Raw genomic sequence first — 22131 nt, 5'->3', positions numbered from 1 at the left:
CAGCAGTGTGCACAGCTCCTCCCATACCCAGGGGACGGTCCCAGCAACAGCGTGCAGAGCTCCTCCACACCCAGCCGACGGTCCCAGCAACAGTGTGCACAGCTCCTCCACACCCAGCAGACTGTCCCAGCAACAGTGTGCAGAGCTCCTCCACACCCAGCCGACGGTCCCAGCAACAGTGTGCACAGCTCCTCCCATACCCAGCGGACGGTCCCAGCAACAGTGTGTAGAGCTCCTCCACACCCAGCAGACTGTCCCAGCAACAGTGTGCAGAACTCCTCGACACCCAGCGGACGGTCCCAGCAACAGTGTGCAGAGCTCCTCCACACCCAGCGGACTGTCCCAGCAACAGCGTGCAGAGCTCCCTTAGGAAACGTTCTGGAAAGCTGTCTGGTAAATGTCTTTACTTGTCTCAGCCTACTTGGGAATGACAAAGGCATGATTTCTTTGCATTTATTATTCCTGATATAACAGTATGTGGAATCAAGAAGATACTCCTAAAATGTGTTATGTTGCAAACAAAAAAGGTTATGTTTGTATTTTTAAATTAGAATTTTTTTTTCAGGGTTGCAAATAGTATTTCCCAGAATGAGAGAAGATATTAACAGATGAAGGATTAAATACCTACTATATAGAATGAACCTCAAGCAATTAATAACAAAGATAACCCAATAGAAATACAGGCCAAGATTATGAAAGAGTGAGTCACCAAGGAGGAAACCCCGACAAAGGACACATAATTCAGCAGAAAGACGTCAGTTGCGACAGGAGGTAGAATTTTAGACTCACTGGTGAAAGTTTGACAATCTTTACCTATACAAGAGTGGAGGGACAGAAACTGACAGGCTGTGGCTGGGAGTGGAAATTAGCATGGCCACTTTCACATATGCCACTTTAAATGTACACCTCGAACTCCACATGTACAACGGGAAATGTACAAAGATGTCCGTAACCCCACTGCTCATCACAGCCAAGAGCTGGAAAGATCCTAACTGTTCATCTTTATGGATACGGGTACAGATGGATATGAACAATGGAGAGTGGGGAAAAAAAAAAAAGCAAATGAAGAATGATGTGCACATGATGTATATTTACAAAGCTTATAAGACAATACTCTCTCTCTGTATACATATATTTCTCTGTGTGTATGTATACGTGTGTGTATGAAGCAAATATGTAAAAACATGATCTGGAAGGCTATACAATACACCACGACTGTGACTGCTTCTGGGAGGGACTGAACTGGGAAGGAGGTTCACAGGCTGTATCAGCAATGGGTGATTTCATTTGTTACAAAAAAGGTCTAAGGCAAATATGAAAAAAATTCGTTAATTGTCTGAGTATTTAATATTTGCAGTTAAATAAATATCAATTTTTGTTAAGCAAAGAGTGGATTCAACCAGATCCCAAAACAGTTTCTCATAAGGTACAGAAGTAGTGGGTTAGAATAAAAGTAAATACCTTTTATTAAAAAGCTATTAGAACAGAAAAAAAAGTAAAGTAAAAGTAAACAGTAAATAGACGTGGGCAACACAGAAAAATCAAATACCTGAATTTGCACAAATCCATCTGGAAACAACAGTGACATCCTGTGCAATGAAAGAGTACTCTACCTCAACTCTCTGAAGAATTCGCGGATAGGGAACTTCTATTTCAAAATCAGAGAAATATGAACAGGACAGGCAACTTGAAGATATATTTATCTTTTTCTCTGTCCCTGGAGATGCATGATACAGGGTATCACTATGCAAGTGAAGTTCAGTTTTCAGCGATAAGACAGTGGCTATGAGCAAGTTTTCTGCACACTATTTTTATTCTTCTTGTTTTGACATCTTCTACCAGTATGACCAACACCGATCCTCTGAATTTCCTGAAGCCGCATGACAATTCTAGACAGAAGAGCTCAGTTGCCAAGTTATGTGTGAAGTCTCAGGGAACGAAAGCCACACAGTCTTTAAGTGTGTCCTGCAGGGACACAGAGGACTTCCAGTGAATGAAAAGATGTGGACAATCTGCTCACAACCCCCAGCCAGTTGGCTTCTGAACACAAATCTGAGCTTTCAATGACTGCCCCACAACCCACGAAATGAACTCCGACAAAAGGCTTGATGCAAGCAGCTTCCACTCCACCGCCTGCGGCCTGGGTTCTGGGGATGGATGAGGCTGGGCCCTGGGTTCTGGGGATGGGCGTAGGGTCTGAGAGGGCAAGAAGCAATGAATGCAGTAGAAGAGGAACAGAGGAAAAGGGGGTGGAGATTGAGGAGCAAGAAAGGAAGATGAAGAGAGGACACCCAGGTCAGAGTCAGTGCTATCTGGGCTTCTTGTGGTTTTGGGGGTCCCATCCAGAACCGCACAGTCCTCAGCTCCGGGGGCGGGGCTGGGTTGGTCTCATGACTGTAGTCCTCAGGATTCTTCCCGTGTGCAGGAGGGAGCGTCCAAACAACCAAGTGAAAGACAGCACTAGGGTCAGAATCGGGGCTGGGCTTTGGGGGTGGCTGAAAGCAACTGACTGAAATTGCGAGATGTGACATATAAATACATCAACCATAATACTGTTCCCTTCTTGGATGAATTTTTTTAAAAAAACCTTCATGATTTTTACACGATTCATTACATGTCTTGTTATGAATATTCTGAATGGGCAAAAATTACACCCAATATTTACATGAAATATATTAAAGCTCATTCATAAAAGTTGTTTTTATAATTATAGCCTCCTTTTAAAGCACATTTTAACAACTTGCTTTGCTTATATATTGCAAGCTAAAATGAAGTGAATGAATCAAAATCTTACATTTATGCTTTGTTACACCACAAAATGGGAAGAAAAATTGGTAAACATCCAGCATATTATTGAGGATGAATGTTAATACACTTTGGCTAAAATATATGTATGATTTATGTCTATTTCATAATTTAAATTAGCTGCTTAATGATGCGTAGCTGCTATCTTCTCTTTATCCATTTACCAATGCAATTTAATTTCAGGAAGAATCAAAGCATGTTTTCTAGGCTTGACTGAACATCCTTAGGAAAAAATGTCCTCAAAATGAGGAGGAAAGATGACAGGTAGTTCTCTAACTAAATCCACAGATTTTGATTCTTTATCTTAAATGGCACTCCGTGTCATTTCCATCAACATCCTCTCCTTAGAGATGGGTAAACCGTGCCACGGAGTCTTCAGCACGCTGTAAAATAGGATGTGCAAGGTGAGGCTGGGCCTTCCTGAATGACCAGCGGTAAAGGTGAGAGACCAGTGGGAGCCAGAGCTTTTTTTTTTTTTTTTTTTTTTGTGAGACAAGAGTCTTACTCTGTCACTCAGGCTGGAGTGCAGTGGTCTGATCTTGGCTCACGACAACCTCCGCCTCCTGGGTTGAAGAGATTCTCGTGTATCAGCCTCCTGAGTAGCTGGTATGACAGGTGTGCACCACCATGTCCGGCTAATTTTTTGTATTTTTAGTAGAGACGGGGTTTCACCATTTTGGCCAGGCTGGTCTCGAACTTCTGGCCTCAAGAGATCTTGAGATCTTCACGGCCTTCCAAAGTGCTGGGATTACAGGCATTAGCCACTGTGCCCAGCCGAGCTGGCGATGTTTATTTGGTCATCATAGGAACTATCTGCCTCTCAGTCACACTCATTCTTAAACACCTGTCATACATTCAGAAGCAGGTGATGTAAGAGGAGTCATTCTGAATCTATAATTCACACGGACCTCAGTAGGAAAGGAAACCAGAGCACTTGGTGCAGCTCTGTCCTTCAGGGTATCTGGTGGTTTCAATTAAGGCCTGTGTGCTCAAGGCCCTGAGTTTTCTGTTAGCAGCAGACAAAATGCCTAAAATCAGCTGTCAAGTCCCAGTCCCAGTCCCCAGCCCTGGCAGAGTCCCACAGACCTGGGTCCAGCCCTGTCCTGGGACTATGAACGACGTGGGAAGGGCGGGTTGGAGGAGAGGCTCAGGCTGCAGTCAGGCAGAGGGGGAAGGAATGGTTTTATTTATGCTGGGGGAAAACAAAGCTAATCCTTATACGAAATAGGACAGCAGCCGTTTCTTGACTATGATAGCTACCAGGCCTAATTGATTAAATAGAAACACCCTCAAACTTCCCCAATTAACAATGCCTTTAACCTTCCCACCTTTTCTTCACAACCTACCAAGTGACAGCCTCCCCATTCTTTCTGGGCTGGAAATTTGGTCTTACATGGAAAGGATGACCCTCAAATTGGTGACGAAGTGGAGACAAGAAAGGGACATGACAGAATCAGGGAGCCCAGTTAATTTACAAGGTAGAACAGTATCCCTTGAACAACCAGCAATGGTTGTATCTCTCCAAACTCGTGGGTGGATGAGGGAACCACCTACAAGCAGACTGGACGTAACTTTGGGAGGGACGTAGATGAGACGTACTCCTGGGAAGAGGGGACAGATAAAGCCCTGCTCCTCCAGGACAGCGCTCATGACCACCGGGCAGCTTCCTGGCTGGAGTTTGGGAGAAGACCTCAGGGAAGAAGTCAAGACATCTTTATCGAACTCATGGCCGCAAAAGCCAGACTCCTGGGGACAGAGGCCTGCTTGGCCAGCAACATCAGTGAGGGTCCTTCAGCAAGTTCCTGAGACCCTCTGGCCCCACTTCCTCCACCTGTTGGCCACGCCATGGCAGACAGAGCTCCTGAACACGCACCATCAAGCGGTCCTGGCTCTGGTCTGTTCCTCCTGGTCATGTGGAAGGCTAGCAGGACTGGACAGGCCAGTGGGTGGGCAGGAAGTGTCGCACTTTAAGGACTGGCATCTGCGTCCCTGGATGGCACAGAGTCCTACGTCCGAGAGCGACAGTGGTGTTGCTGGTCCTTCCGCACTCTGTGGCTACCTAGATTGGCTGGTTCACTTCCATGAAATCAAGCCAGCCCCATCAAGACAATCTCTCTGATGTATGCCCTATCTTAGTTATTAGAAGTTACCCTTTCCATTTTTTTCTTTTCTACGAGGGGCAAATTCCCTTAGTCAGAAGGAATAAACAATTTTAATACCAGTGAGACTAAAGGCCAAACAATACTTTATACTGAAAATGATAAAAACCTCCATCAATTCCAGGATAACTCAGAGTAATATGGACCAATTCCCGCCTGTCCTACCTGGAGGAAGGTAAAGATGATAAAGGAGAGAGCATGGGGAATAAAGAAAGCCGGCGTCTGCATTCGCTCCTATGCCCCTCCAAAGAAACAGAGCTGAGTTTTAAGCAAAAAACAACACACAAAGAAGATGAAAGATCTGTTTTTACTTCTAGCCTTTTGAGTTCATCTATTTACTTACTAGTATCAACCAAGTTAAATAGAATGTGTATTTAAATTTTCTGAGCCTTCTACAGGAATGATTGTTTCATTATTCATCAGGCCTTTGCATCTCTTGTACTGCCGGTTTTAAATATTTTCTACCTCCGATCAGGCTCTGCATTTCCTGACACCTAGGACCATTCTCTGTAGCTCCACTGCCACAGCCAACAAATGCTGACAATCGAGCCTGCAAAACGCGGCAGTGTGAGACTTTCCCGTGTCACTGATACATTCAGAAGAGAGAAAGAAAACCAGCAAATACAGTTGGTACTAGATAGCAGCCACTATTCCAAGCAACTTACACATGACATCATTTAATCTTCAGGACAATCCAGGAAGCAAGCAGGATTGGCATATCAGTCTTACCGAAAAGGACACTGCGGCACAGAGATGTCAGATAACTCCCCCAAGGCTACACGAGTCAATGGGGATACCAGGATGTAACTGGGGATGCCTGACAACAGGGCCTGGGCTTTCAACAGCTGCTCACACTGCCCTCATGAGACATCCTGCCGGGACTGTTTTCTATTTAAGAACATATGAGGGGCTTCAAACATATTTATAAGGTTCTCCACCAAGAGACGCACATTGCACAAGGCTCCCAGTGCTGCCGAAGGCTCTCCGTAACCCGTCTTCTCCCTTCCCAACTGTTGATTTCCTGTCACTCTCCTGCTATAGCCTAGTGTTTTCCAAACCATGGTCGTGACTGTGACCCAAAGGGTGAGTCACAACCAGATTTTAAAAATAAATTAAATAAGAATAGAGACGAATGGAAAATGCCGCGGCGTGTGCCACATGGCACGGACACATTTGGTTTCACTGCTCTGCTTCTCTGTGCATCAGGTCCCGAGATGGGACGGTTCTTCCCTGTGGAGCACAGCTCAGACGCCTACCACCCGGGCCCTGCACCAAATCATGCTGCCTTGACACAGCAGGTGCTAGATACACGGCTGCTAAATGTACAAACAGACACACCAGGGAGCACCTCCAGGTCAGTGTTTCGGTAAATCTGAGTGGGAGCATTCTGTAAGTCAAGGCTTGTTGCTAGGTACTTACCTGATTTTTTTCAAGACTGGATAAATAAGGAAAACTGAGGCTACCAAACTATGTATGAATCAAAGCAAACCAGAGCAAAACACATACAAATGTACAAATATTAAATACCATGGCCTTACCCCTGCGCCCAGGGTACACGTGTGGGTAGTACTCGTAATAAAGATCTGGCTGATCAAGATTTCCAAAGGGTTCAAATTCCATCTCAGCATTCTGGAAAAGGCCCAACTTCACTAGTAGTGCCAGCCTCACAAACCAGAGCTAAAAACAAAATACAATGGAAACAATAGGTTATCTATACATATCCAGTTCAGAAATTGCTATTCCTTATGAAGTTGGTGTTAGAGATTAATTTCTCATATATTATAATAAGGGCGAACCTAACTTCCTATCTTTGCATATTTACACAATCGTGTTTAAAAAAGCAGAACATGGTCACTCTGCGAGGTGAGGTCATGAAAAATAAAATCCGACATTTGAAACATGCTGAATATTTAATTCTGAGATATCACTCACGCCTGCAGTTCCAGCTACTCGGGAGGCTGAGGTAGGAGGATTGCTTGAGCCCAGGAGTTTGAGTACAGCCTGGACAACATAGCAAGACCCTGTCTCTAAAAAAAAAATTACTATTGAGCTTAATAACAATGTGAATAATTTTACGTAACTGTTTACTCTTAATAAGTAAACACTGCTTACCGAGCAGGTGTGTGTGCAAAGCACTGTGCTAGGTGTCATGAAGCTGGAAAGGCACCAAAGGAATGCGCCGCCTAGTGGAGGGCGGGGGAATGACGGCGGGAACGGGAGCAGGAAGGAGCGGACGCGCGGGGATGGGTTGTGTTTGAGGGCAGCTCTCAGGGCTGCGGAATTTCAAGGGGCCACAGGCTCGTTCAGGGAACGTAAGGACAAAGGCACAGAGTGGACAAAACACGACGTACGAGAGAACAGTGTGCTCTGGCAGCATCTGGGGTACATTCAGGAAAACGGTGGGAATTTGCATCAGAGAGCTGCACAGCCAGAGACTGGGGATTAAAAGGGGAACCTAATGTGATCTGACTTTACTGATGAGAAGAGTGAATTTCACTAAGTGTCCGCTGAGGGATGGATGGATAAAGGAACGTGGCACTACACACAGTGGAATACCACTCAGCTTTCATGGAGGGAATCCCATTGTTCGTGATGTGGATGAGCCTGGAGGACATGACGTTAGATGAAACAAGCCAAGCACAGAAAGACAAACAGCGCATGACCTCGCTTACACACGGAATCTGAGCACACTGGGCTCACAGAAGCAGAGTAGACGGTGGGTGCCGGGGCTGGGCAGCGGAGGTTTGAGAGATGTTAGTCAAAGGACACAAAATTCAGTCAGACAGGAGGAATAAGCTCAAGAGATCTATTGCAGACACGGTGACCACAGTTACAAACAACGTATACTAAAAATTGCTAAGACAGATTTTCAGTGTTCTCATTACACACACACACACACACACGAGAAGATGAAATTTCGCATGGTAGGCAATGGGAAACTATCCAGCTCTTGACTAGCACCGTTTCAGACCTAGTTGGAAAGGAGGGTGGTTCACCCTCTTTAGGCAGCCTGGTGGTCCCTGGCTCCCAGGAGGTCACCATATTGGTCTTGAGCTAGTGCCAACACGTGATCGGCAAAGTGCACTACGGCCCAGAACTCCTGGGCCCAAGTGACCCTCCTGCCTCAGTCTCCCCAGTAGCTGGGACTACAGTCATGTGCCACTGTGCCGGGCAGTTTTTAAGCAGGAAAGTGAGATGATCAGAAGTGTGCTTTAAGAGTTTTTTTGGAGGTAGTTTATGGAATGAATGTGAATAAAGAAACTTGAACTAAGTTCACATAGGAGGCTTAAGCAACACTGCAATGAGAATTTGAACTGCGGGTGGTGATGGGTTGGAGAGAAATGATAGAAAAACAGCCTAGGATTTGGCAAACCAGTGGACGGACAGGTGATGGGGGGAAAGCGGCTCTTCTTGTCAGGTCTTGCGGGAAGAGGAAGAAGGAGAAGCAGCCTGCTAGAAATAGCTAAGCTGTCAGGGCTCCCCAGAGCTGCTCCTTTCCAAAGCTCATCACAGTTCTGAAGGATCTGGTGATCTGTTTAGTCCCGGGGGATTCCCATGTAAGCTAGAAGAACAGTTGAAAAACTCCCCAGGGAAAGGTAAGAATTTATCAACGTTTGCAGCTGTTCCTTCTTCTCAGATGAGTTTCCTTTTGTTCACAAGTCTATTTTGTGCATTTCCTTTTCTTTTTTTTTTAAATTTCAGAGCAAGTGATATGCCAGGAGGAGCAAACCCATGGCACATGGACTCTCCGTCCTTGGGGTAGACAGAACCAACTGCTCCTGTCACTGTTTCCTACTGGGCCCAGACACACCCCAGATCCCCGCACAGGTCAGCTGCTGCTGCCAGTCGTGAGGCGAACCTGCCTGCTGACCCAAAGCCATGCTGGTCCCACCATGAGACCGAGTGTGGGCACCTGTGAGCGTGCTTCTGGGGCGCACAGGCGTCCTGATGGGTCAAAGTGAGGATTCCAGTGCCCCAGTATAGTATATACATAATTAGGAGATAAAGAAGCAGGATATGAAAATACACTTTTTGTTACTGGCATGAAAGGCCATGGTCCTGTCCATGTCCCCAAACTGTGATGAGCCAGGTTAAACTACAGCCCCTGAAAGGTGTTCTCACCTGCAGTGAATCTGTCGTGTGGCTGGTGGGCAGCCCGCTCTTGCCGTAGCCCTGGCCGTGGGCTGTGAGGAGACGTCCGCACAGGTCCACTGCTGCCCTCCAGTTTCTGCAGCTCTGCAAGACATGGCAGAACATGTGACCAAACACACATGCAAGGCATGGTGGAATCCATGACCCAAACGCACAGCCTCTGGCTACAGCTGCTCACCTTGCTGGAAGCAGCGTCAGCCAGCCATTAGTAATCATGACAAGGTCAGTGTGCTGGCAGCACAGAGGGGAATGCCATTTGTCAACGCTGCACGTGTAATTAGGCAATAAGAGAGCCAAGCGTGAGATACAGTTCGCGCTGATCAAATCATAAAAACAGTAACATTTAGCAACTGATAGAACATCGGGAAGAGGCTTTTAATTGGAAAGCTCCGCATATCTCTCAATCTATACGACTGGCTTCCTTTTTAGCAGGATTGTCTTGAGATTTGTCAATTTAAAATCAATAAGGAAATTTTATGCTATGTGTTGGACATATGTATTTGTATCTGTAAGATCTGCATGTGACTATAAAATAAGTGGCTTTATATGTTCATAATTCTAATTTATCAATATGAAAAAATCAATGAACTATGTGAACACAACATGTTCCAGGCCCATGTGGCAATGCACGGCATACTTTCACATCGCGTAACGTTACGGCTTCAACACAGAAAGGCTGGCTGGTACCGACACACTGGCTGATTCGTATAGACTTCTGTGTTCATCTTTGCCCTTGTGCAATACAGAAAGGATGGCCGTTAGGCAAATGAATGGGAAAAGAAGGTCGGAATGTTTAAACCTTTTCAGAAGCTAAAAGTGGATGCTCACTCTGTCTTTTCTCAAGGTAATGGGCACTATCTTTGAATACTGTAGATGTCCTCATTTCTGCAGCCAGTCAATAAACATGCTTTAAGTACCTCCTGCCTGACAGAGACTGCCAGGCTGGCGGGGAGGTTAGTGAGCGAGCACTCATTAGTGGATGATCCAGCAAGGGAGACAGACAATTAAACAATATGTTTCTCAAGAATTAGCTAAATGATTTTGTGTGCATGCCAAGCACTTCTCTGACAAGAAGTTTAGGAGTTTACATATTTTAAAAATGTGTGGTAGAGCCTGCCACACACTTCTGTGTACTAGCTCACACACGCACTGCTCCCTCTCCACACCTCCTGCACTCCACGCCCGAACACAGAGAACTCAGGGCCTGCTCACGAAGCGCCTAGGAGGGAAATGAGTCTCAGCTTTGCACTACAGTTGTTCTGCAGTCCTTTATTTGGGCTTCCTCAGGTGGGAGCTAACGACCTGCTCTAATTCCAGCTGCAGTGGGGGCAGGGGGGGGCTGTGTTGCAGGCAGGAGAGTGGGGCTTGTGTCTTCCGGGGCTCTGACATGTGGCCTCACACTCACACTGCAGGCTCAGCAATGGCTGAGTTTACAGAGCTGAGGTCATCTGTACCACCTTACAGATGTGACAATTAAATAAGATATATGGAAGTGCTGAACACAGTGCCAGGCAGGAGGGAGGCATTAAAAATGTGAACGATGCTGTTAAAAATTCCCAAACCGTTTCTACATCAATCCAGAGTTGGCGTGTGCGTGCCCAGTGAAACTCTATGTGTGAGGGAAGGAACCGGTGCTGGGCCCGGAGCTTCAGACAGGCCAGGCTCTGAGTGAGCAGCCGGGGGACGGGCCAGGCTCTGAGTGAGCAGCCGGGGGACCTGGTGCTGCAGACATCTCAGTTTCCTCCAGGTCTTCTCAGGGCTTGATAGTTCGTTTTTAAAAAATGCTGAACATTCTACTGTCCAGATTACCAGTTTGTTTACCCACTGGCCTACGGAAGGACCTCTTGGTTGCCTCTAGTTTTTGGCAACTATGGATAAAGCTGGCATCCACATCTTTGGGCAGATTCTTGTGTGGATACAAGCATTCGGCACAACGGGGTGAGATGTCCAGGAGCGGAGTGCAGTCACCGGAGTGCTGGGTTGTATGTAAGAGTGCGTTTAGTGTTGCAGGAGTCACCAAGCTGTCCTCCTAAGTGGCCGCGCCACCTTGCCTTCCCCAGCAGCGCGGGGTCCTGCGGTTGCACATCCCACGGCACTTGGTGGTGTCCGTGCTCTGTTTTTCAGCCACTCCAACTGGCATGCGTTTCACTGTCTGGTGAACTTTCCACCGTTCTCTCACAGTTTTTCCTTTCACTGTACCTGCCACAGCCTGACAGTGAGTACCGGCCTCCATGGCACCAACCAGCGAGCTGCAAATATTAGCAAGACAACTCAGATTTCTTAAAATATATCTTGTAGCCTTTTTTTTTTTTTTTTTTGGAAAGGAGGAGACCAGAGCATACATCGTGCAGTTGGAGTCTGGTTTCCTTCACTAGCTGGTGCGTAGCCACTGGACCCAGTCAGAGAACCACTGATCGATGGTGAAGATGAAATCGGTGCCACGTTCCCCCAAACCGTCCACACTACAGCAAGTAATACAGGATTTCTGTGTTCTGGTTGACAGTTCAGAAATATTTTTAGATTGGTTAAGATAATTTACTAAAACAATCTCCAAATGCCTTCTCTAGTCTAAATTCAATGCAATAATCACTTTATATAATACAAATGGCTCTGTATATTCTCTTTGAATTGCAAATGTGAACGAGTGAGAGGGAAAGAGATTGTGCCAAGTCTGAACCAGTTCTATATATGCATCTAGGCAGACTCTGTATCCAGGGGCAACTAATAACTGCTCCCTTCCCGGTTCCCTACGCCTAAGGATCTGGCCTGTCCTGCTAGAGAGGCTGAGGCCCTCTTCCCTCAGGACATGCCCTATGGTGAGGACGGGCAGGAGTTAATCAGGGAGGAGGAGGGGGGCAGAGACCCTCGAAGAGGACAGAATGTGTGCAAAGCCTGGCGAGAGCAGGCACTGGGGGGCACAGGGAGCAGAGGGCAGGGTGCAGGGCCCGAGGGGATGCAGTAAGGACCAGGTGGCCGGAGGCAGGAGGTGGAGGAGGGGCCGAGCAGGTGAGGATGAGGGGAGGCTGGGGAAGCAGGTGAGCATGGGTGGCACAGGAGGGGAGGCAGAGGAGGGTCGGGTGTGCTGGCCTTTGCAGGCTTCCAAGAGCACAGGCCACAGCATCTGAAGGCCCCAGTCTCCCTGCACTGATGGGGTGAACTTAAGGCGTCTGTGTAGATGTGAGTAAAGCTATGAAGAGGATGTTCCAGCAGCCAGGCCTGGTGCTGGCAATCTGTGCACATCCTGTGGACGCCCCCCACCCCCTACTGCCTGAGTTGGTGGGCAGAGCTCACAGGAGCCCAGAGGCCTGCCTCCTGTGCACCTGCACGGTGAGAAGGTTCTGTGCTACCATGGAAGAGCTAGGCATGCACAGCAGAGCTCAGTAGCTGGACAGATACCGTATGGCCAGGAAGTCTACAACGTTCACTCTATGGCCTTTTACAGAAAATGCTGGCGGATCCCAAGTCTAGGCCCCTCGTGGCTCAGTAGTTCATTTCTGTCGACTTCAAGGATGACTGTGGGCTGACTTTAGCCCGCAAGTGGCTTGTGACTGATACCCGAGGATGAGGCACAGGAATGGAGAGGCTCCTGCAGTCACGTGACAGAGAACTTTACGGGTACGGCATGCCGTGATAACAAAGCAGGGGCCTGCATTTGGCATGTTTTTCCATTTCATTCTTTCATGACTGATTACTGTGAATTTCAGTTATTATTTATATTGATGGTGCAGAGTGGCAGAAGCAGGTGAGTATTTGTCCAGAGGGTCAGCGAGCAGACGTCGCCAAGAGGCAGCCCACAGAGGAACTCAACATCCGGCAGGTTCCAGATAAAGCCATTAGCAGCTTTGTTGAGAGCTGGTTGGACTGGAATCAGACGAGAATGAGATTTGTGGAAAGGCCGGGCGTGGTGGCTCACGCCTGTAACCCTAGCACACCGGCAGGCTGAGTCAGGCAGACTGCTTGAGCTTAGGAGCTCAAGAAGGGCAACGTGGTGTAACCCTGTCTCTATAAAACAAAAATGAGCTGCGTGTGGTGGCATCTGTAGTCCCAGCTACCTGGGAGGCTGCGGTAGAAGGATCATCTGAGCCCAGGAGGCTGAGATTGCAGTGACCTGAAATCATGACACTGTACTCCAGGCCGGCGGCAAGACTGAGAACCTGTCTTAAAAAAAACAATAATAAAAATATCTGTGGAAACTAAGAAGAGGGAAGCAGAGAGGTGGGCAGCTGTAGGAACCTCTAGGGAAGTCGGCATGACCGGGGTGCCAGGGGAGGAAAGGCCGACACTGGCCGCAGAAGGTGAGACACTCCGTGTCTGTGTTTAAGCAAGTGCCTGAGTGTGTAAAAACACAGAGGAGGAGGCTGTAGCTGGAGAACAGCTGATTACACATTAAGAAGAAAGGATGACTCATGGCTCAAGGTTCCAGGCGTCAGGGCATGCGGGCCGAGGGCCGTCGGCGGGGAGGACAGTCTGCCCGCCGACCTCAGCAGGTGTGTGTCCAGGACTAGGGACGTGAGGTGCTACCAGAACTCTGTTTTGGCTCCAAAGCTGGGGGAATGTCACTCATCTTTAAAAGTGAGGAGGAAGGGGAGGGGTGGGAGGCTTGAGAGGGGTAGAGACAGTCTAAAAGGGCAGTGGGAGAGACCAGAGCAACCTGGCAGGAAGGCCCTGCAGTGCTGATGATCCACTTGATGCTGCCAAGCGTCACTGCAGATGCTTGAATGTGAGAAATCCTCCCGCAGCCTCAGCTGCTGGGTGTCCATGCAGAGGAAGCTGGAGGCTGAACCTGTCAAGAGCGCAGGTATCTGAGATGTGTGCAGTGGAAGAATGAAGGAGCAGGCATTCTGGGATTTGGGAAAGGCATGTGTGAGATGTGGATCATGGAAACCACGCTGGGTAGAGAAGGAAGTGAAGTAATGAGGTGCATAGGCACAGTCAGCGAGCAGATCGGTAAGCCACGGCGTGCAGGAAGGCAGAAGAACCACAGGTGGGTGTGGATGCCACACTGACCAGCTGGCTGGCGGGAGAGGGCACTCAGGAAATGGCAGATGTGCCGCTGGAGCTGTGTAGGGTGTGGGTGATCATTAAGGCTCCAAGCGTGACCACGGGAGAAGTGGCCCCCACAAGAGCCAGAAGACGGCCTGGGAGAAGAACTGGGGAAGAGAGGGGCCCCTGGACTGGCTGGGCCGCCCCTGCTGACCCTGGAGTTGCGGGGTGAAGGGAAGGGTCTGGGAGGAGGACTACCAGGTCACCGCTCCTCAGCCATTCTCAGCTACCTGACCCCAGCCAGGCTGCTAAACTGTGCCTTGGTACCTGGTAAGTAAAACGGATGTATTAATAGTTCTTCGTGATTCTAGTGAGGATTAACAGTTAATACAGGTGAAGTACTCAGAACCATGCTGGGAGCCTGGTGAGCGCGCAGGCAACGCCAGCTTTTCTCCCCAGGGCTCTGCAGCGCGGTACCTTCATAACCTCTCCGCATACGTCTTCCCTGCTGAACTGTTGGACCGTTAGCCCTGTAAATGCGTGTGCTGTTATTATTTTCGGTCATAACAACATTATAAAGTAGGCATTATTATGACTTTTTTTTTTGAGACAGGGCCTCGCTCTGTCATCCAGGCTGGAGTGCAGGGGTGCGACCACAGCTTGACCTCCTGGGCTCAAGTGATCCTCCCACCTCAGCCTCCGAGTAGCTGGGACTACAGGCATGTGTCACCGCACCCAGCTAATTTTTGTATTTTTTGTAGAGACGGGGTTTTCCCATGTTGCCCTGGCTTGTCCTGCACTTCTGGGCTGAAGTGAGCTACTTACCTTGGTCTCCCAGAGTGCTGGGATTACAGACACGAGCCACTGTGCCTGCCACTATGACAAATTTTTGTATTTTTAGTAGAGATGGGGTTTCGCCATGTTGGCCAGGCTGGTCTTGAGCTCCTGACCTCTGGTGATCTGCCTGCCTCAGCCTCCCAAAGTGCTAAGATTATAGGCGTAAGCCATCACGCTTGGCCAATGATCATTTTAAAAATGAGAAACTTAAGGTTTTAATTTTCGTGGAAAGGAGAACAAAGAAGGTAATGAATAAATATTGGCAAAATCTGCATTTCCTCATCCATTACTTAGCGGCCATTTACTGACTGCCTGCTGTGGGCCAGGCACTGTGCTAGGCTGGGGGCACACAAGGCCGATGAAGAGGGCCAGGTCCCAGAAGCCAGGGCAAGTTTCCAACATCAGGTCACAAAGGTGAGATTTCAGTTCCAGGCAAGAGAGGCAACTAGGTGCTTCTAAACAGAGAAATGCATTTTGAAATAAAATGTTTGGAAAATAAATCTAGCTGCAGTGTACAGACTGACTGGGGCAGTCTAAAGACCGTACATGGTCAGGCGCTGCATCATCCGGCAAGGCAGCAAGAGAGCAGCGAGCAGCCGGCGCCCGGAGGGGGTAGGCGGTGCCGTGGCTGCTCCCTAGAGGGTGAGAGAGACCCGGAAACAAACTAACCAATAACAGACTAACGTGGAAATCCAAGGGATAGCGCGAACCTGTCTCTACCCACTCAGGGCAGGCCGGACGTGGAGATGCAGCAGGCAGATGAGCTGGGTTTTACAAAATGACAGAAGATACAAAAAATGACACGATGGTGGAACAGAAACGGGAAAGTGCCTGGTAAACGTGCAGATGGCAGGTTGCAGCTGAGGAGAGAAGACACCGGTTTGGGAGAAGCATGTGCCGGGGAGAGGTAACCCAGCGAGGGAGAAAGGCAGGCCCTCCCGAGAGGAGCGGGAGCAGCTACCACAGAGCATCTGCCCTGCAGCTGAGGAAGGCTGCCCAGGAGGGCACAGTGAAGGGGCAGGGGGAGGGCACAGTGAAGGGGTGGGGGCCCTGCGGTGCTTCTGCTCTTAGCTTCCAAGGACAGACCTGCCCTGCAGACACACAGGAAAGCTCACAGAATGCCCTTGATTTTTCGGGTAAGGGAATAAAGAAACCTACCTGGGGAAGGCACAGTGTGAATTCACAGTGTGAATGCCGGTGAGGCAAAGCCGTTACAAGACAGCTCTTAAGGCAGGCTGGGCTGGCGGAGCGGGCTTAGCTTGCTGTTCATATTGTCAACAGAAGCACCCAGTCACTCCCTCACTTAAGAAGCATCAACTGAGCACCTAAGAGGAAGTACGTCCTACATCAGACAACAGGAGTACAAAGATGAACTCGGTGTGACAGTCATACAGAACATACGGCTACCAAACAGTGCATCAACACAGATACAGATGCTCCGTCCATACCCATCGTAAGTTAGAAATACCATGAGTTGAAAATAAGTGGGCCGGGTGCGGTGTTTCATGCCTGTAATCCCAGCACTTTGGGAGGCTGAGGCAGGCGGATCACAAGGTCAGGAGATCGAGACCATCCTGGTTAACATGGTGAAACCCCGTCTCTACTAAAAATACAAAAAAATTAGCCAGGTGTGGTGGTGGGCACCTGTAGTCCCAGCTACTGGGAAGGCTGAGGCAGGAGAATGGCATGAACCCGGGAGGCGGAGCTTGCAGTGAGCCGAGATTGCACCACTGCACTCCAGCCTGGGCGACAGTGAGACTCTGTCTAAAAAAAAAAAAAAAGTAAATAAGTGAATGCAGGCCGGGCACGGTGGCTCAGCACTTTGAGAGGCCAAGCTGGGTGGATCACCTGAGGTCAGCAGTTGGAGAGCAGCGTGGCCAACATGGTGAAACCCCAGCTCCACCAAAAATACAAAACTTAGCCAGGTGTGGCGTGAGCACCTGTAATCCCAGCAACTTGGCAGGCTGAGGCAGGAGAATCACTTAAACCCAGGAGAGAGGTTGTAGTGAGTGGAGATCGCACCACTGCACTCCAGCCTGGGCCACAGAGCCAAACTCCATCTCGGAAAAAATAAAAAGAAAAGGAGTGAATGCACCACCTAGCCTACTGAATGTTCCAGCACAGCCCAGCCTACCTTAAACATGCTCACAACACTTACATTAGCCTACAGTTGGGAAAATCAGCCAACACAAAGCCTGCTTTATAAAGTGTGGGACATTTCATGTCGTTTCTTGAATTCACTGAGTGAGAAACAGAATAGCGTATGGGTGCTCACAGCGCAGTTCCCACCAAGTGGGGAGTGCTTTTGCACCATCATAAAGTTGAAAAATCGTAAGTCAAACCACAGAAGTTGGGGACTCTACATACACACACATGTGTAAACACAAGCAGCAGACCCTCCATCTGCTGGGGAACGGGTCCAGGAGCCCCAGGATACCAGATCCATGACTGCTCAAGTCCTTGGTCGGTCCTCCGTATCTGCAGGTTCCACACATGTGGATTCAACCAACCACGGCTGAAAGGTTGCTGTGCACACCTCACCGTGTTTCCCATCTGCGGGCGGTGGAATCCGTGGATGCAGAACCTGTAGATATGAAGGCCCAGTGTATGTGATGTCCATATGAAACACACACACGCACACATATGTGTGTTTATGAAATACGGACACTCCAGCGTGGGAGACACCGAGACCGGTGGCACGGGGCAGGGAGTCTCACATGATGAACAAGAGCAATGCACGTGAACGAGGGGATGCCGTCCCTCACAGGGCAGAGGCACAAGCGGCACAGCTTGGACACACTTGACAGCTCTGTGAGGACACTGCTGGCACTGATGCCTGAGGATTCAGGAGGAAACGGGCCAACACATGGCAGAGCACGTTCAAGGCACTGCAGAGCGGGGACAGCTGGAGGATGAGGTCGGGGGATGGTGGGGGTGAGGCTGAGCTGAAGCTGGAGCTACAGGCTGGACCCCAGAGTGGCAGACCCCAGGGTAGCAGGCAGGAGGGGAGGACAAGAACCCGGGCGGCTTGGAGGGGAGAGAATGAATTCTAAGGACTAAATCCAGAGTGAAGCGACTGTTGCCAGGACCCCACTGCCATGCTTATCTGGATCACACGACGAAGTGAGATTTCTTTTGAGATCACACGTGTCTGGTTTGAGTGACTGGTTACGATGGGTACTGGCTGCCAAGTGGGTCACATTTCCCAAAACTGAATGAGCTGAATCTGCAGTCCTACGTGCTGATGGAAATATAATTAAATCACATATGCAACATACTATGTGCTAAAAATTATATCCTTTGAAACCATTTAAATTTATGATAAAACATTTTAGATAGCTTAAAAATGTCTGAGGGGTACCTAGTTTTCTAATTCTTTGCGGGGTATCATGTGGATAAAAAGGATACTGAGCTGGCTTCGTGAACAAGGCACAAAGAAACAAGGCCTGAACTAGCACAGGAGCAGAGGGGCAGGGTGGAGGAGACAAACACTCATGTGAATTATTTAGGAGGTACAAGTCTTGGATTCTGGCCAGGGCAAATGGGTACTACCGTAAGCTAATTGGGAGGACACAGCAGAAACAGCAGGCTAAGGTCGTGGGTGCTGGTGAGCTGGCTACATGCTGGTGAGATGATGACGCAAACTGACACCTTTTAAACACTCACAGTACTGTCAGGCAGGTTAGCTGCTTAAACAGAGTTAGCGAACACCCCTATCTACCACCGCATCCCCGTGCACACTGTGGAATAACACAAACAGTAAAGTATGAAGTCAGCTGTGGACAGTGACACAGTGTTATTCTCAGACGCATCCTTGTCATCTCTTTTCAAAACACATACACTGTTTTGTATCCTTTACTCAAACTTTCTTATATCCTCAAATATTGTCTTGGGACATGATTTATAATGGCTGCATGAAATTCAATCACACACACGTACACATTATTTGTTAATTTGATATTTGAACATGTGTCACCTTTTCAGAAACTATAAAACTGTTCACTAACCGAACACCATTCAACAAGAGCTGCTGGTGCTATGGAACTGGCTGAATGACACTCTACTCGTTTTATCTAAAAGCTCTTCATCAAGGGTCTCTGGGATGACAATGAGTAATGAAGATAATGAGATAATCCTCTGCAGCTACGATGACTAGCTGTCCCAGGATAAAAGAAACCAAGAACATATTCCCTTGAGTCCAAGGAGTCGACTTTTTGCCTGTCACAAATAAAAGCAGTACCAACAGCAACAGAAAAACCAAAGAGTCCTAGATAAAGAGGAAATGCAGTGGTTAGACAAAGGAAACTGCCAGTTTTTATAAACAAAAGTTATAAACAGTTAAGAAGAGAAACTGTAAATAACGGTTAAGTTCTACCAGTAACCCGGAGTTGTCCTTTTGCACTAAAAGTGTTCAACTGTTTTCTTCTGGAAGCATCTTTGGGAGTGAAGACCACCATTTACTTTGAGTAACAAATGAACAGGATCTCTGTACGCGGTATATTTTCCTTCCTTTTGTGGTCATACAACTCCCATTTGTGTCCAATAAGTTGGGCCTTTTCAGGTTGTACTTATCAACTGATTTGCCTGGCTCTGTGTGAAAGGCATTCCAATTTCATCAAAGTTGTGAGCGTGCTGACCAGGTCGAAAGCAACAGAACAGGCCATGGGAAACACAATTATATCAACGATTCAGAACAGATGACGGCCCAGTCTTCAGCTGGCCACCCTGGAGTGGGAGATGACAGTGAGTCCGTTCTAGACGAAGGTGCGGCTGGCTGCTCGGTGTCGCCGAGCCCTCACACACCCCCGCTCCAGTCAGAGCTCACCTGCACTTGCTCATTGCAAGATGAGTACCCTGAAACCAACCTCAAACCTGATCTCTCTTTTTTATTTTTGAGACGGAGTTTTGCTCTTGTTGCCTAGGCTGGAGTGCAATGGCACGATCTTGGCTCACTGCAACCTCCGCCACCTGGGTTCAAGCAATTCTCCCGCCTCAGTTTCCTGAGTAGCTGGGATTACAGGTGTCCACCACCATGCCCAGCACATTTTTGTATTTGTAGTAGAGACGGGGTTTCACCATGTTGGCCAGGCTAGTCTTAAACTCCTGACCTCAGGTGATCCACCCGCCTCGGCCTCCCCAAGTGCTGGGATTACAGGTGTGAACCACCATGCCCAACCTGAAACCTGATCTTAAAGGTGCCTTTCCTGCTCATGGTGAAACCCTCCTATTCTTAATTCCTATCTCTCCTTTAGCTCCTTGGGGCAGTGGCCTCATCTAATGCATTGCTTTTTAATTTCTAAAAGCATTTCTTTAGTGTGGCACTTGGCATGCACAAAAAATTGTGGAACAGACAGTAAATTCATAGCACTACAAGACCAATGCTTAACCATGCTAGTAATCAAATAAATGTAAATTATAATTTACTAGTGAGTTGATCTTCACTAGCAAAAAAAATAAAAAGCAAATGTCATTGTTAGCCTAAAAAATTAGATTTTTTTTAAAAAAAGATACAAGTCAGGGTAGGCAAGGAGATGCTACAGCCGGTGCACTCAGGTGCTGAGAAAACAATCTGGAACAACAATGGAAGTATTTATGAACAGACTTTGACCTCAGGATTCTCCTTCTAAAGAAATAATCACATCTGTAGAATTCTGTATAAGACAGTTCATCTTAAGATTATTTATAATAACTTCAGATTATGTGGCTATTAAAATGTTTTTAAAGACCCTTTGATATGGGGAAATGCTAAATATATATATAAAAAATAAAAGACATAAACTGATAGAAGCATATGAATTTCATGCATAGCATATATACACAAATATGTATATCCATCTTCATACATGTACACTATGTATAGTATATATACACACACACATACGTATAATACATACACTGAAATGTAAAAGGACAGTGGTTACATAAGCAATCTTTTTTTCAATTTTTCTTTTGTCTTTCAGATACAGGAACTTGCTATTTGTGAAGGCAGGAAAAAAAGAGTTTTGTGAATTAAAAAATAATGATGGATCAGCACTCATGCAGACAGGGCTTTGATGTCCTGGCCTGTCAGAAATCAACCGTGTGTGTGTCTACTTCTGTCCACGCAGTGATGCCCTCAGAGAGGATCGTCTCTACCCATCTCTGTACCTAGAACAGTGCTTGATATGCAGGAACCAAATTGATGCTGGTTAAAATAATACAACATTTTCACAACAAGTATGGAAGGTGTAAGTTACTACTAAGTACAGCAGCTAAAGCATAAGCAAAGTTTTTGGGTTTTTCTGAAAAATAAAAGGATTTTGATACAGTAGATACGGAATCTCCTGATGTTCAATTCTGTGATGCCATACAACGCCCAGTGAACTCAATTTGTTTTTTATTTTATTTGTTTCTGAGATGGAGTCTTGCTCTGTTGCCCAGGCTGAAGTGCAGTGGTGTGATCTCAGCTCACTGCAACCTCTGCCTCCTGGGTTCAAGCGATTCTCCTGCCTCAGCCTCCCGAGTAGCTGGGACTACAGGTGTGCACCACCACGCCTGGCTAATTTTTGTGTTTTTAGTAGAGACGGGGTTTCACCTTGTTGGCCAGGATGGTCTTAATCTCTTCACCTCATGATCCGCCTGCCTCGTCCTCCTGAAGTGCTAGGATTACAGGCCTGAGCCACTGCGCCCGGCCCTAAATTTGTTATCTATTTGATGGACCTCAGAGGCAACTAGAATTTGTGTGGGTACAAAAAAGTATAAACGGGAAAATCTGATTATGGATACTTATGTATGTTTTAAACAAGTAAGAAATATTTTACAGTAAGGGCTTCTGTCTCATTTTATACCCACTATGTATAGACACTCACCACCAATCATTTACACGTTTAATAAAATTATTTGCAAGGACTTTGCAAATATAAAGTACTCCATAAAATAGTAAAACATATCATATAAAAGCCTTCAGCTTTTGCCATGATTTCATATTCTAAGACTTGTTTTCTATGTCTCACACTAGATCACAACTATTAAAAATAAAGCAAACGCCTACCATCTTAATTATTCATTTCTTGGGGAAATGTAAATCTTTTAAAAAGTGGCTTCTTTCCTGACTGAAAATAGAAAGCAGAAATGTTTATGCTCTTGTTACAGTTTCTCCCAATATAATTTTCCCACAGATGACTGAATGTGAAAGATTTACTTGGATAATTGCTGC

General features: G+C 47.3%; 1 protein-coding gene across 1 annotated transcript in view; it reads right to left on the bottom strand.

Annotated features, from left to right (window-relative positions):
• The window catches only part of TRAPPC12 (trafficking protein particle complex subunit 12), a 100787-nt gene that overhangs the window by 47750 nt on the left and 30906 nt on the right, over positions 1-22131 (bottom strand). The window contains 2 exon segments of the mRNA XM_017860308.1: positions 6503-6641; positions 9087-9200. Coding sequence (XP_017715797.1) covers positions 6503-6641; positions 9087-9200 — 253 coding nt within the window.

The sequence above is a fragment of the Rhinopithecus bieti genome, unplaced genomic scaffold, assembly GCF_001698545.2.
Source record: "Rhinopithecus bieti isolate Rb0 unplaced genomic scaffold, ASM169854v2 scaffold_51905, whole genome shotgun sequence".
Lineage (NCBI taxonomy): Eukaryota > Metazoa > Chordata > Mammalia > Primates > Cercopithecidae > Rhinopithecus > Rhinopithecus bieti.
This window is presented reverse-complemented; position numbering and strand designations above follow the sequence as displayed.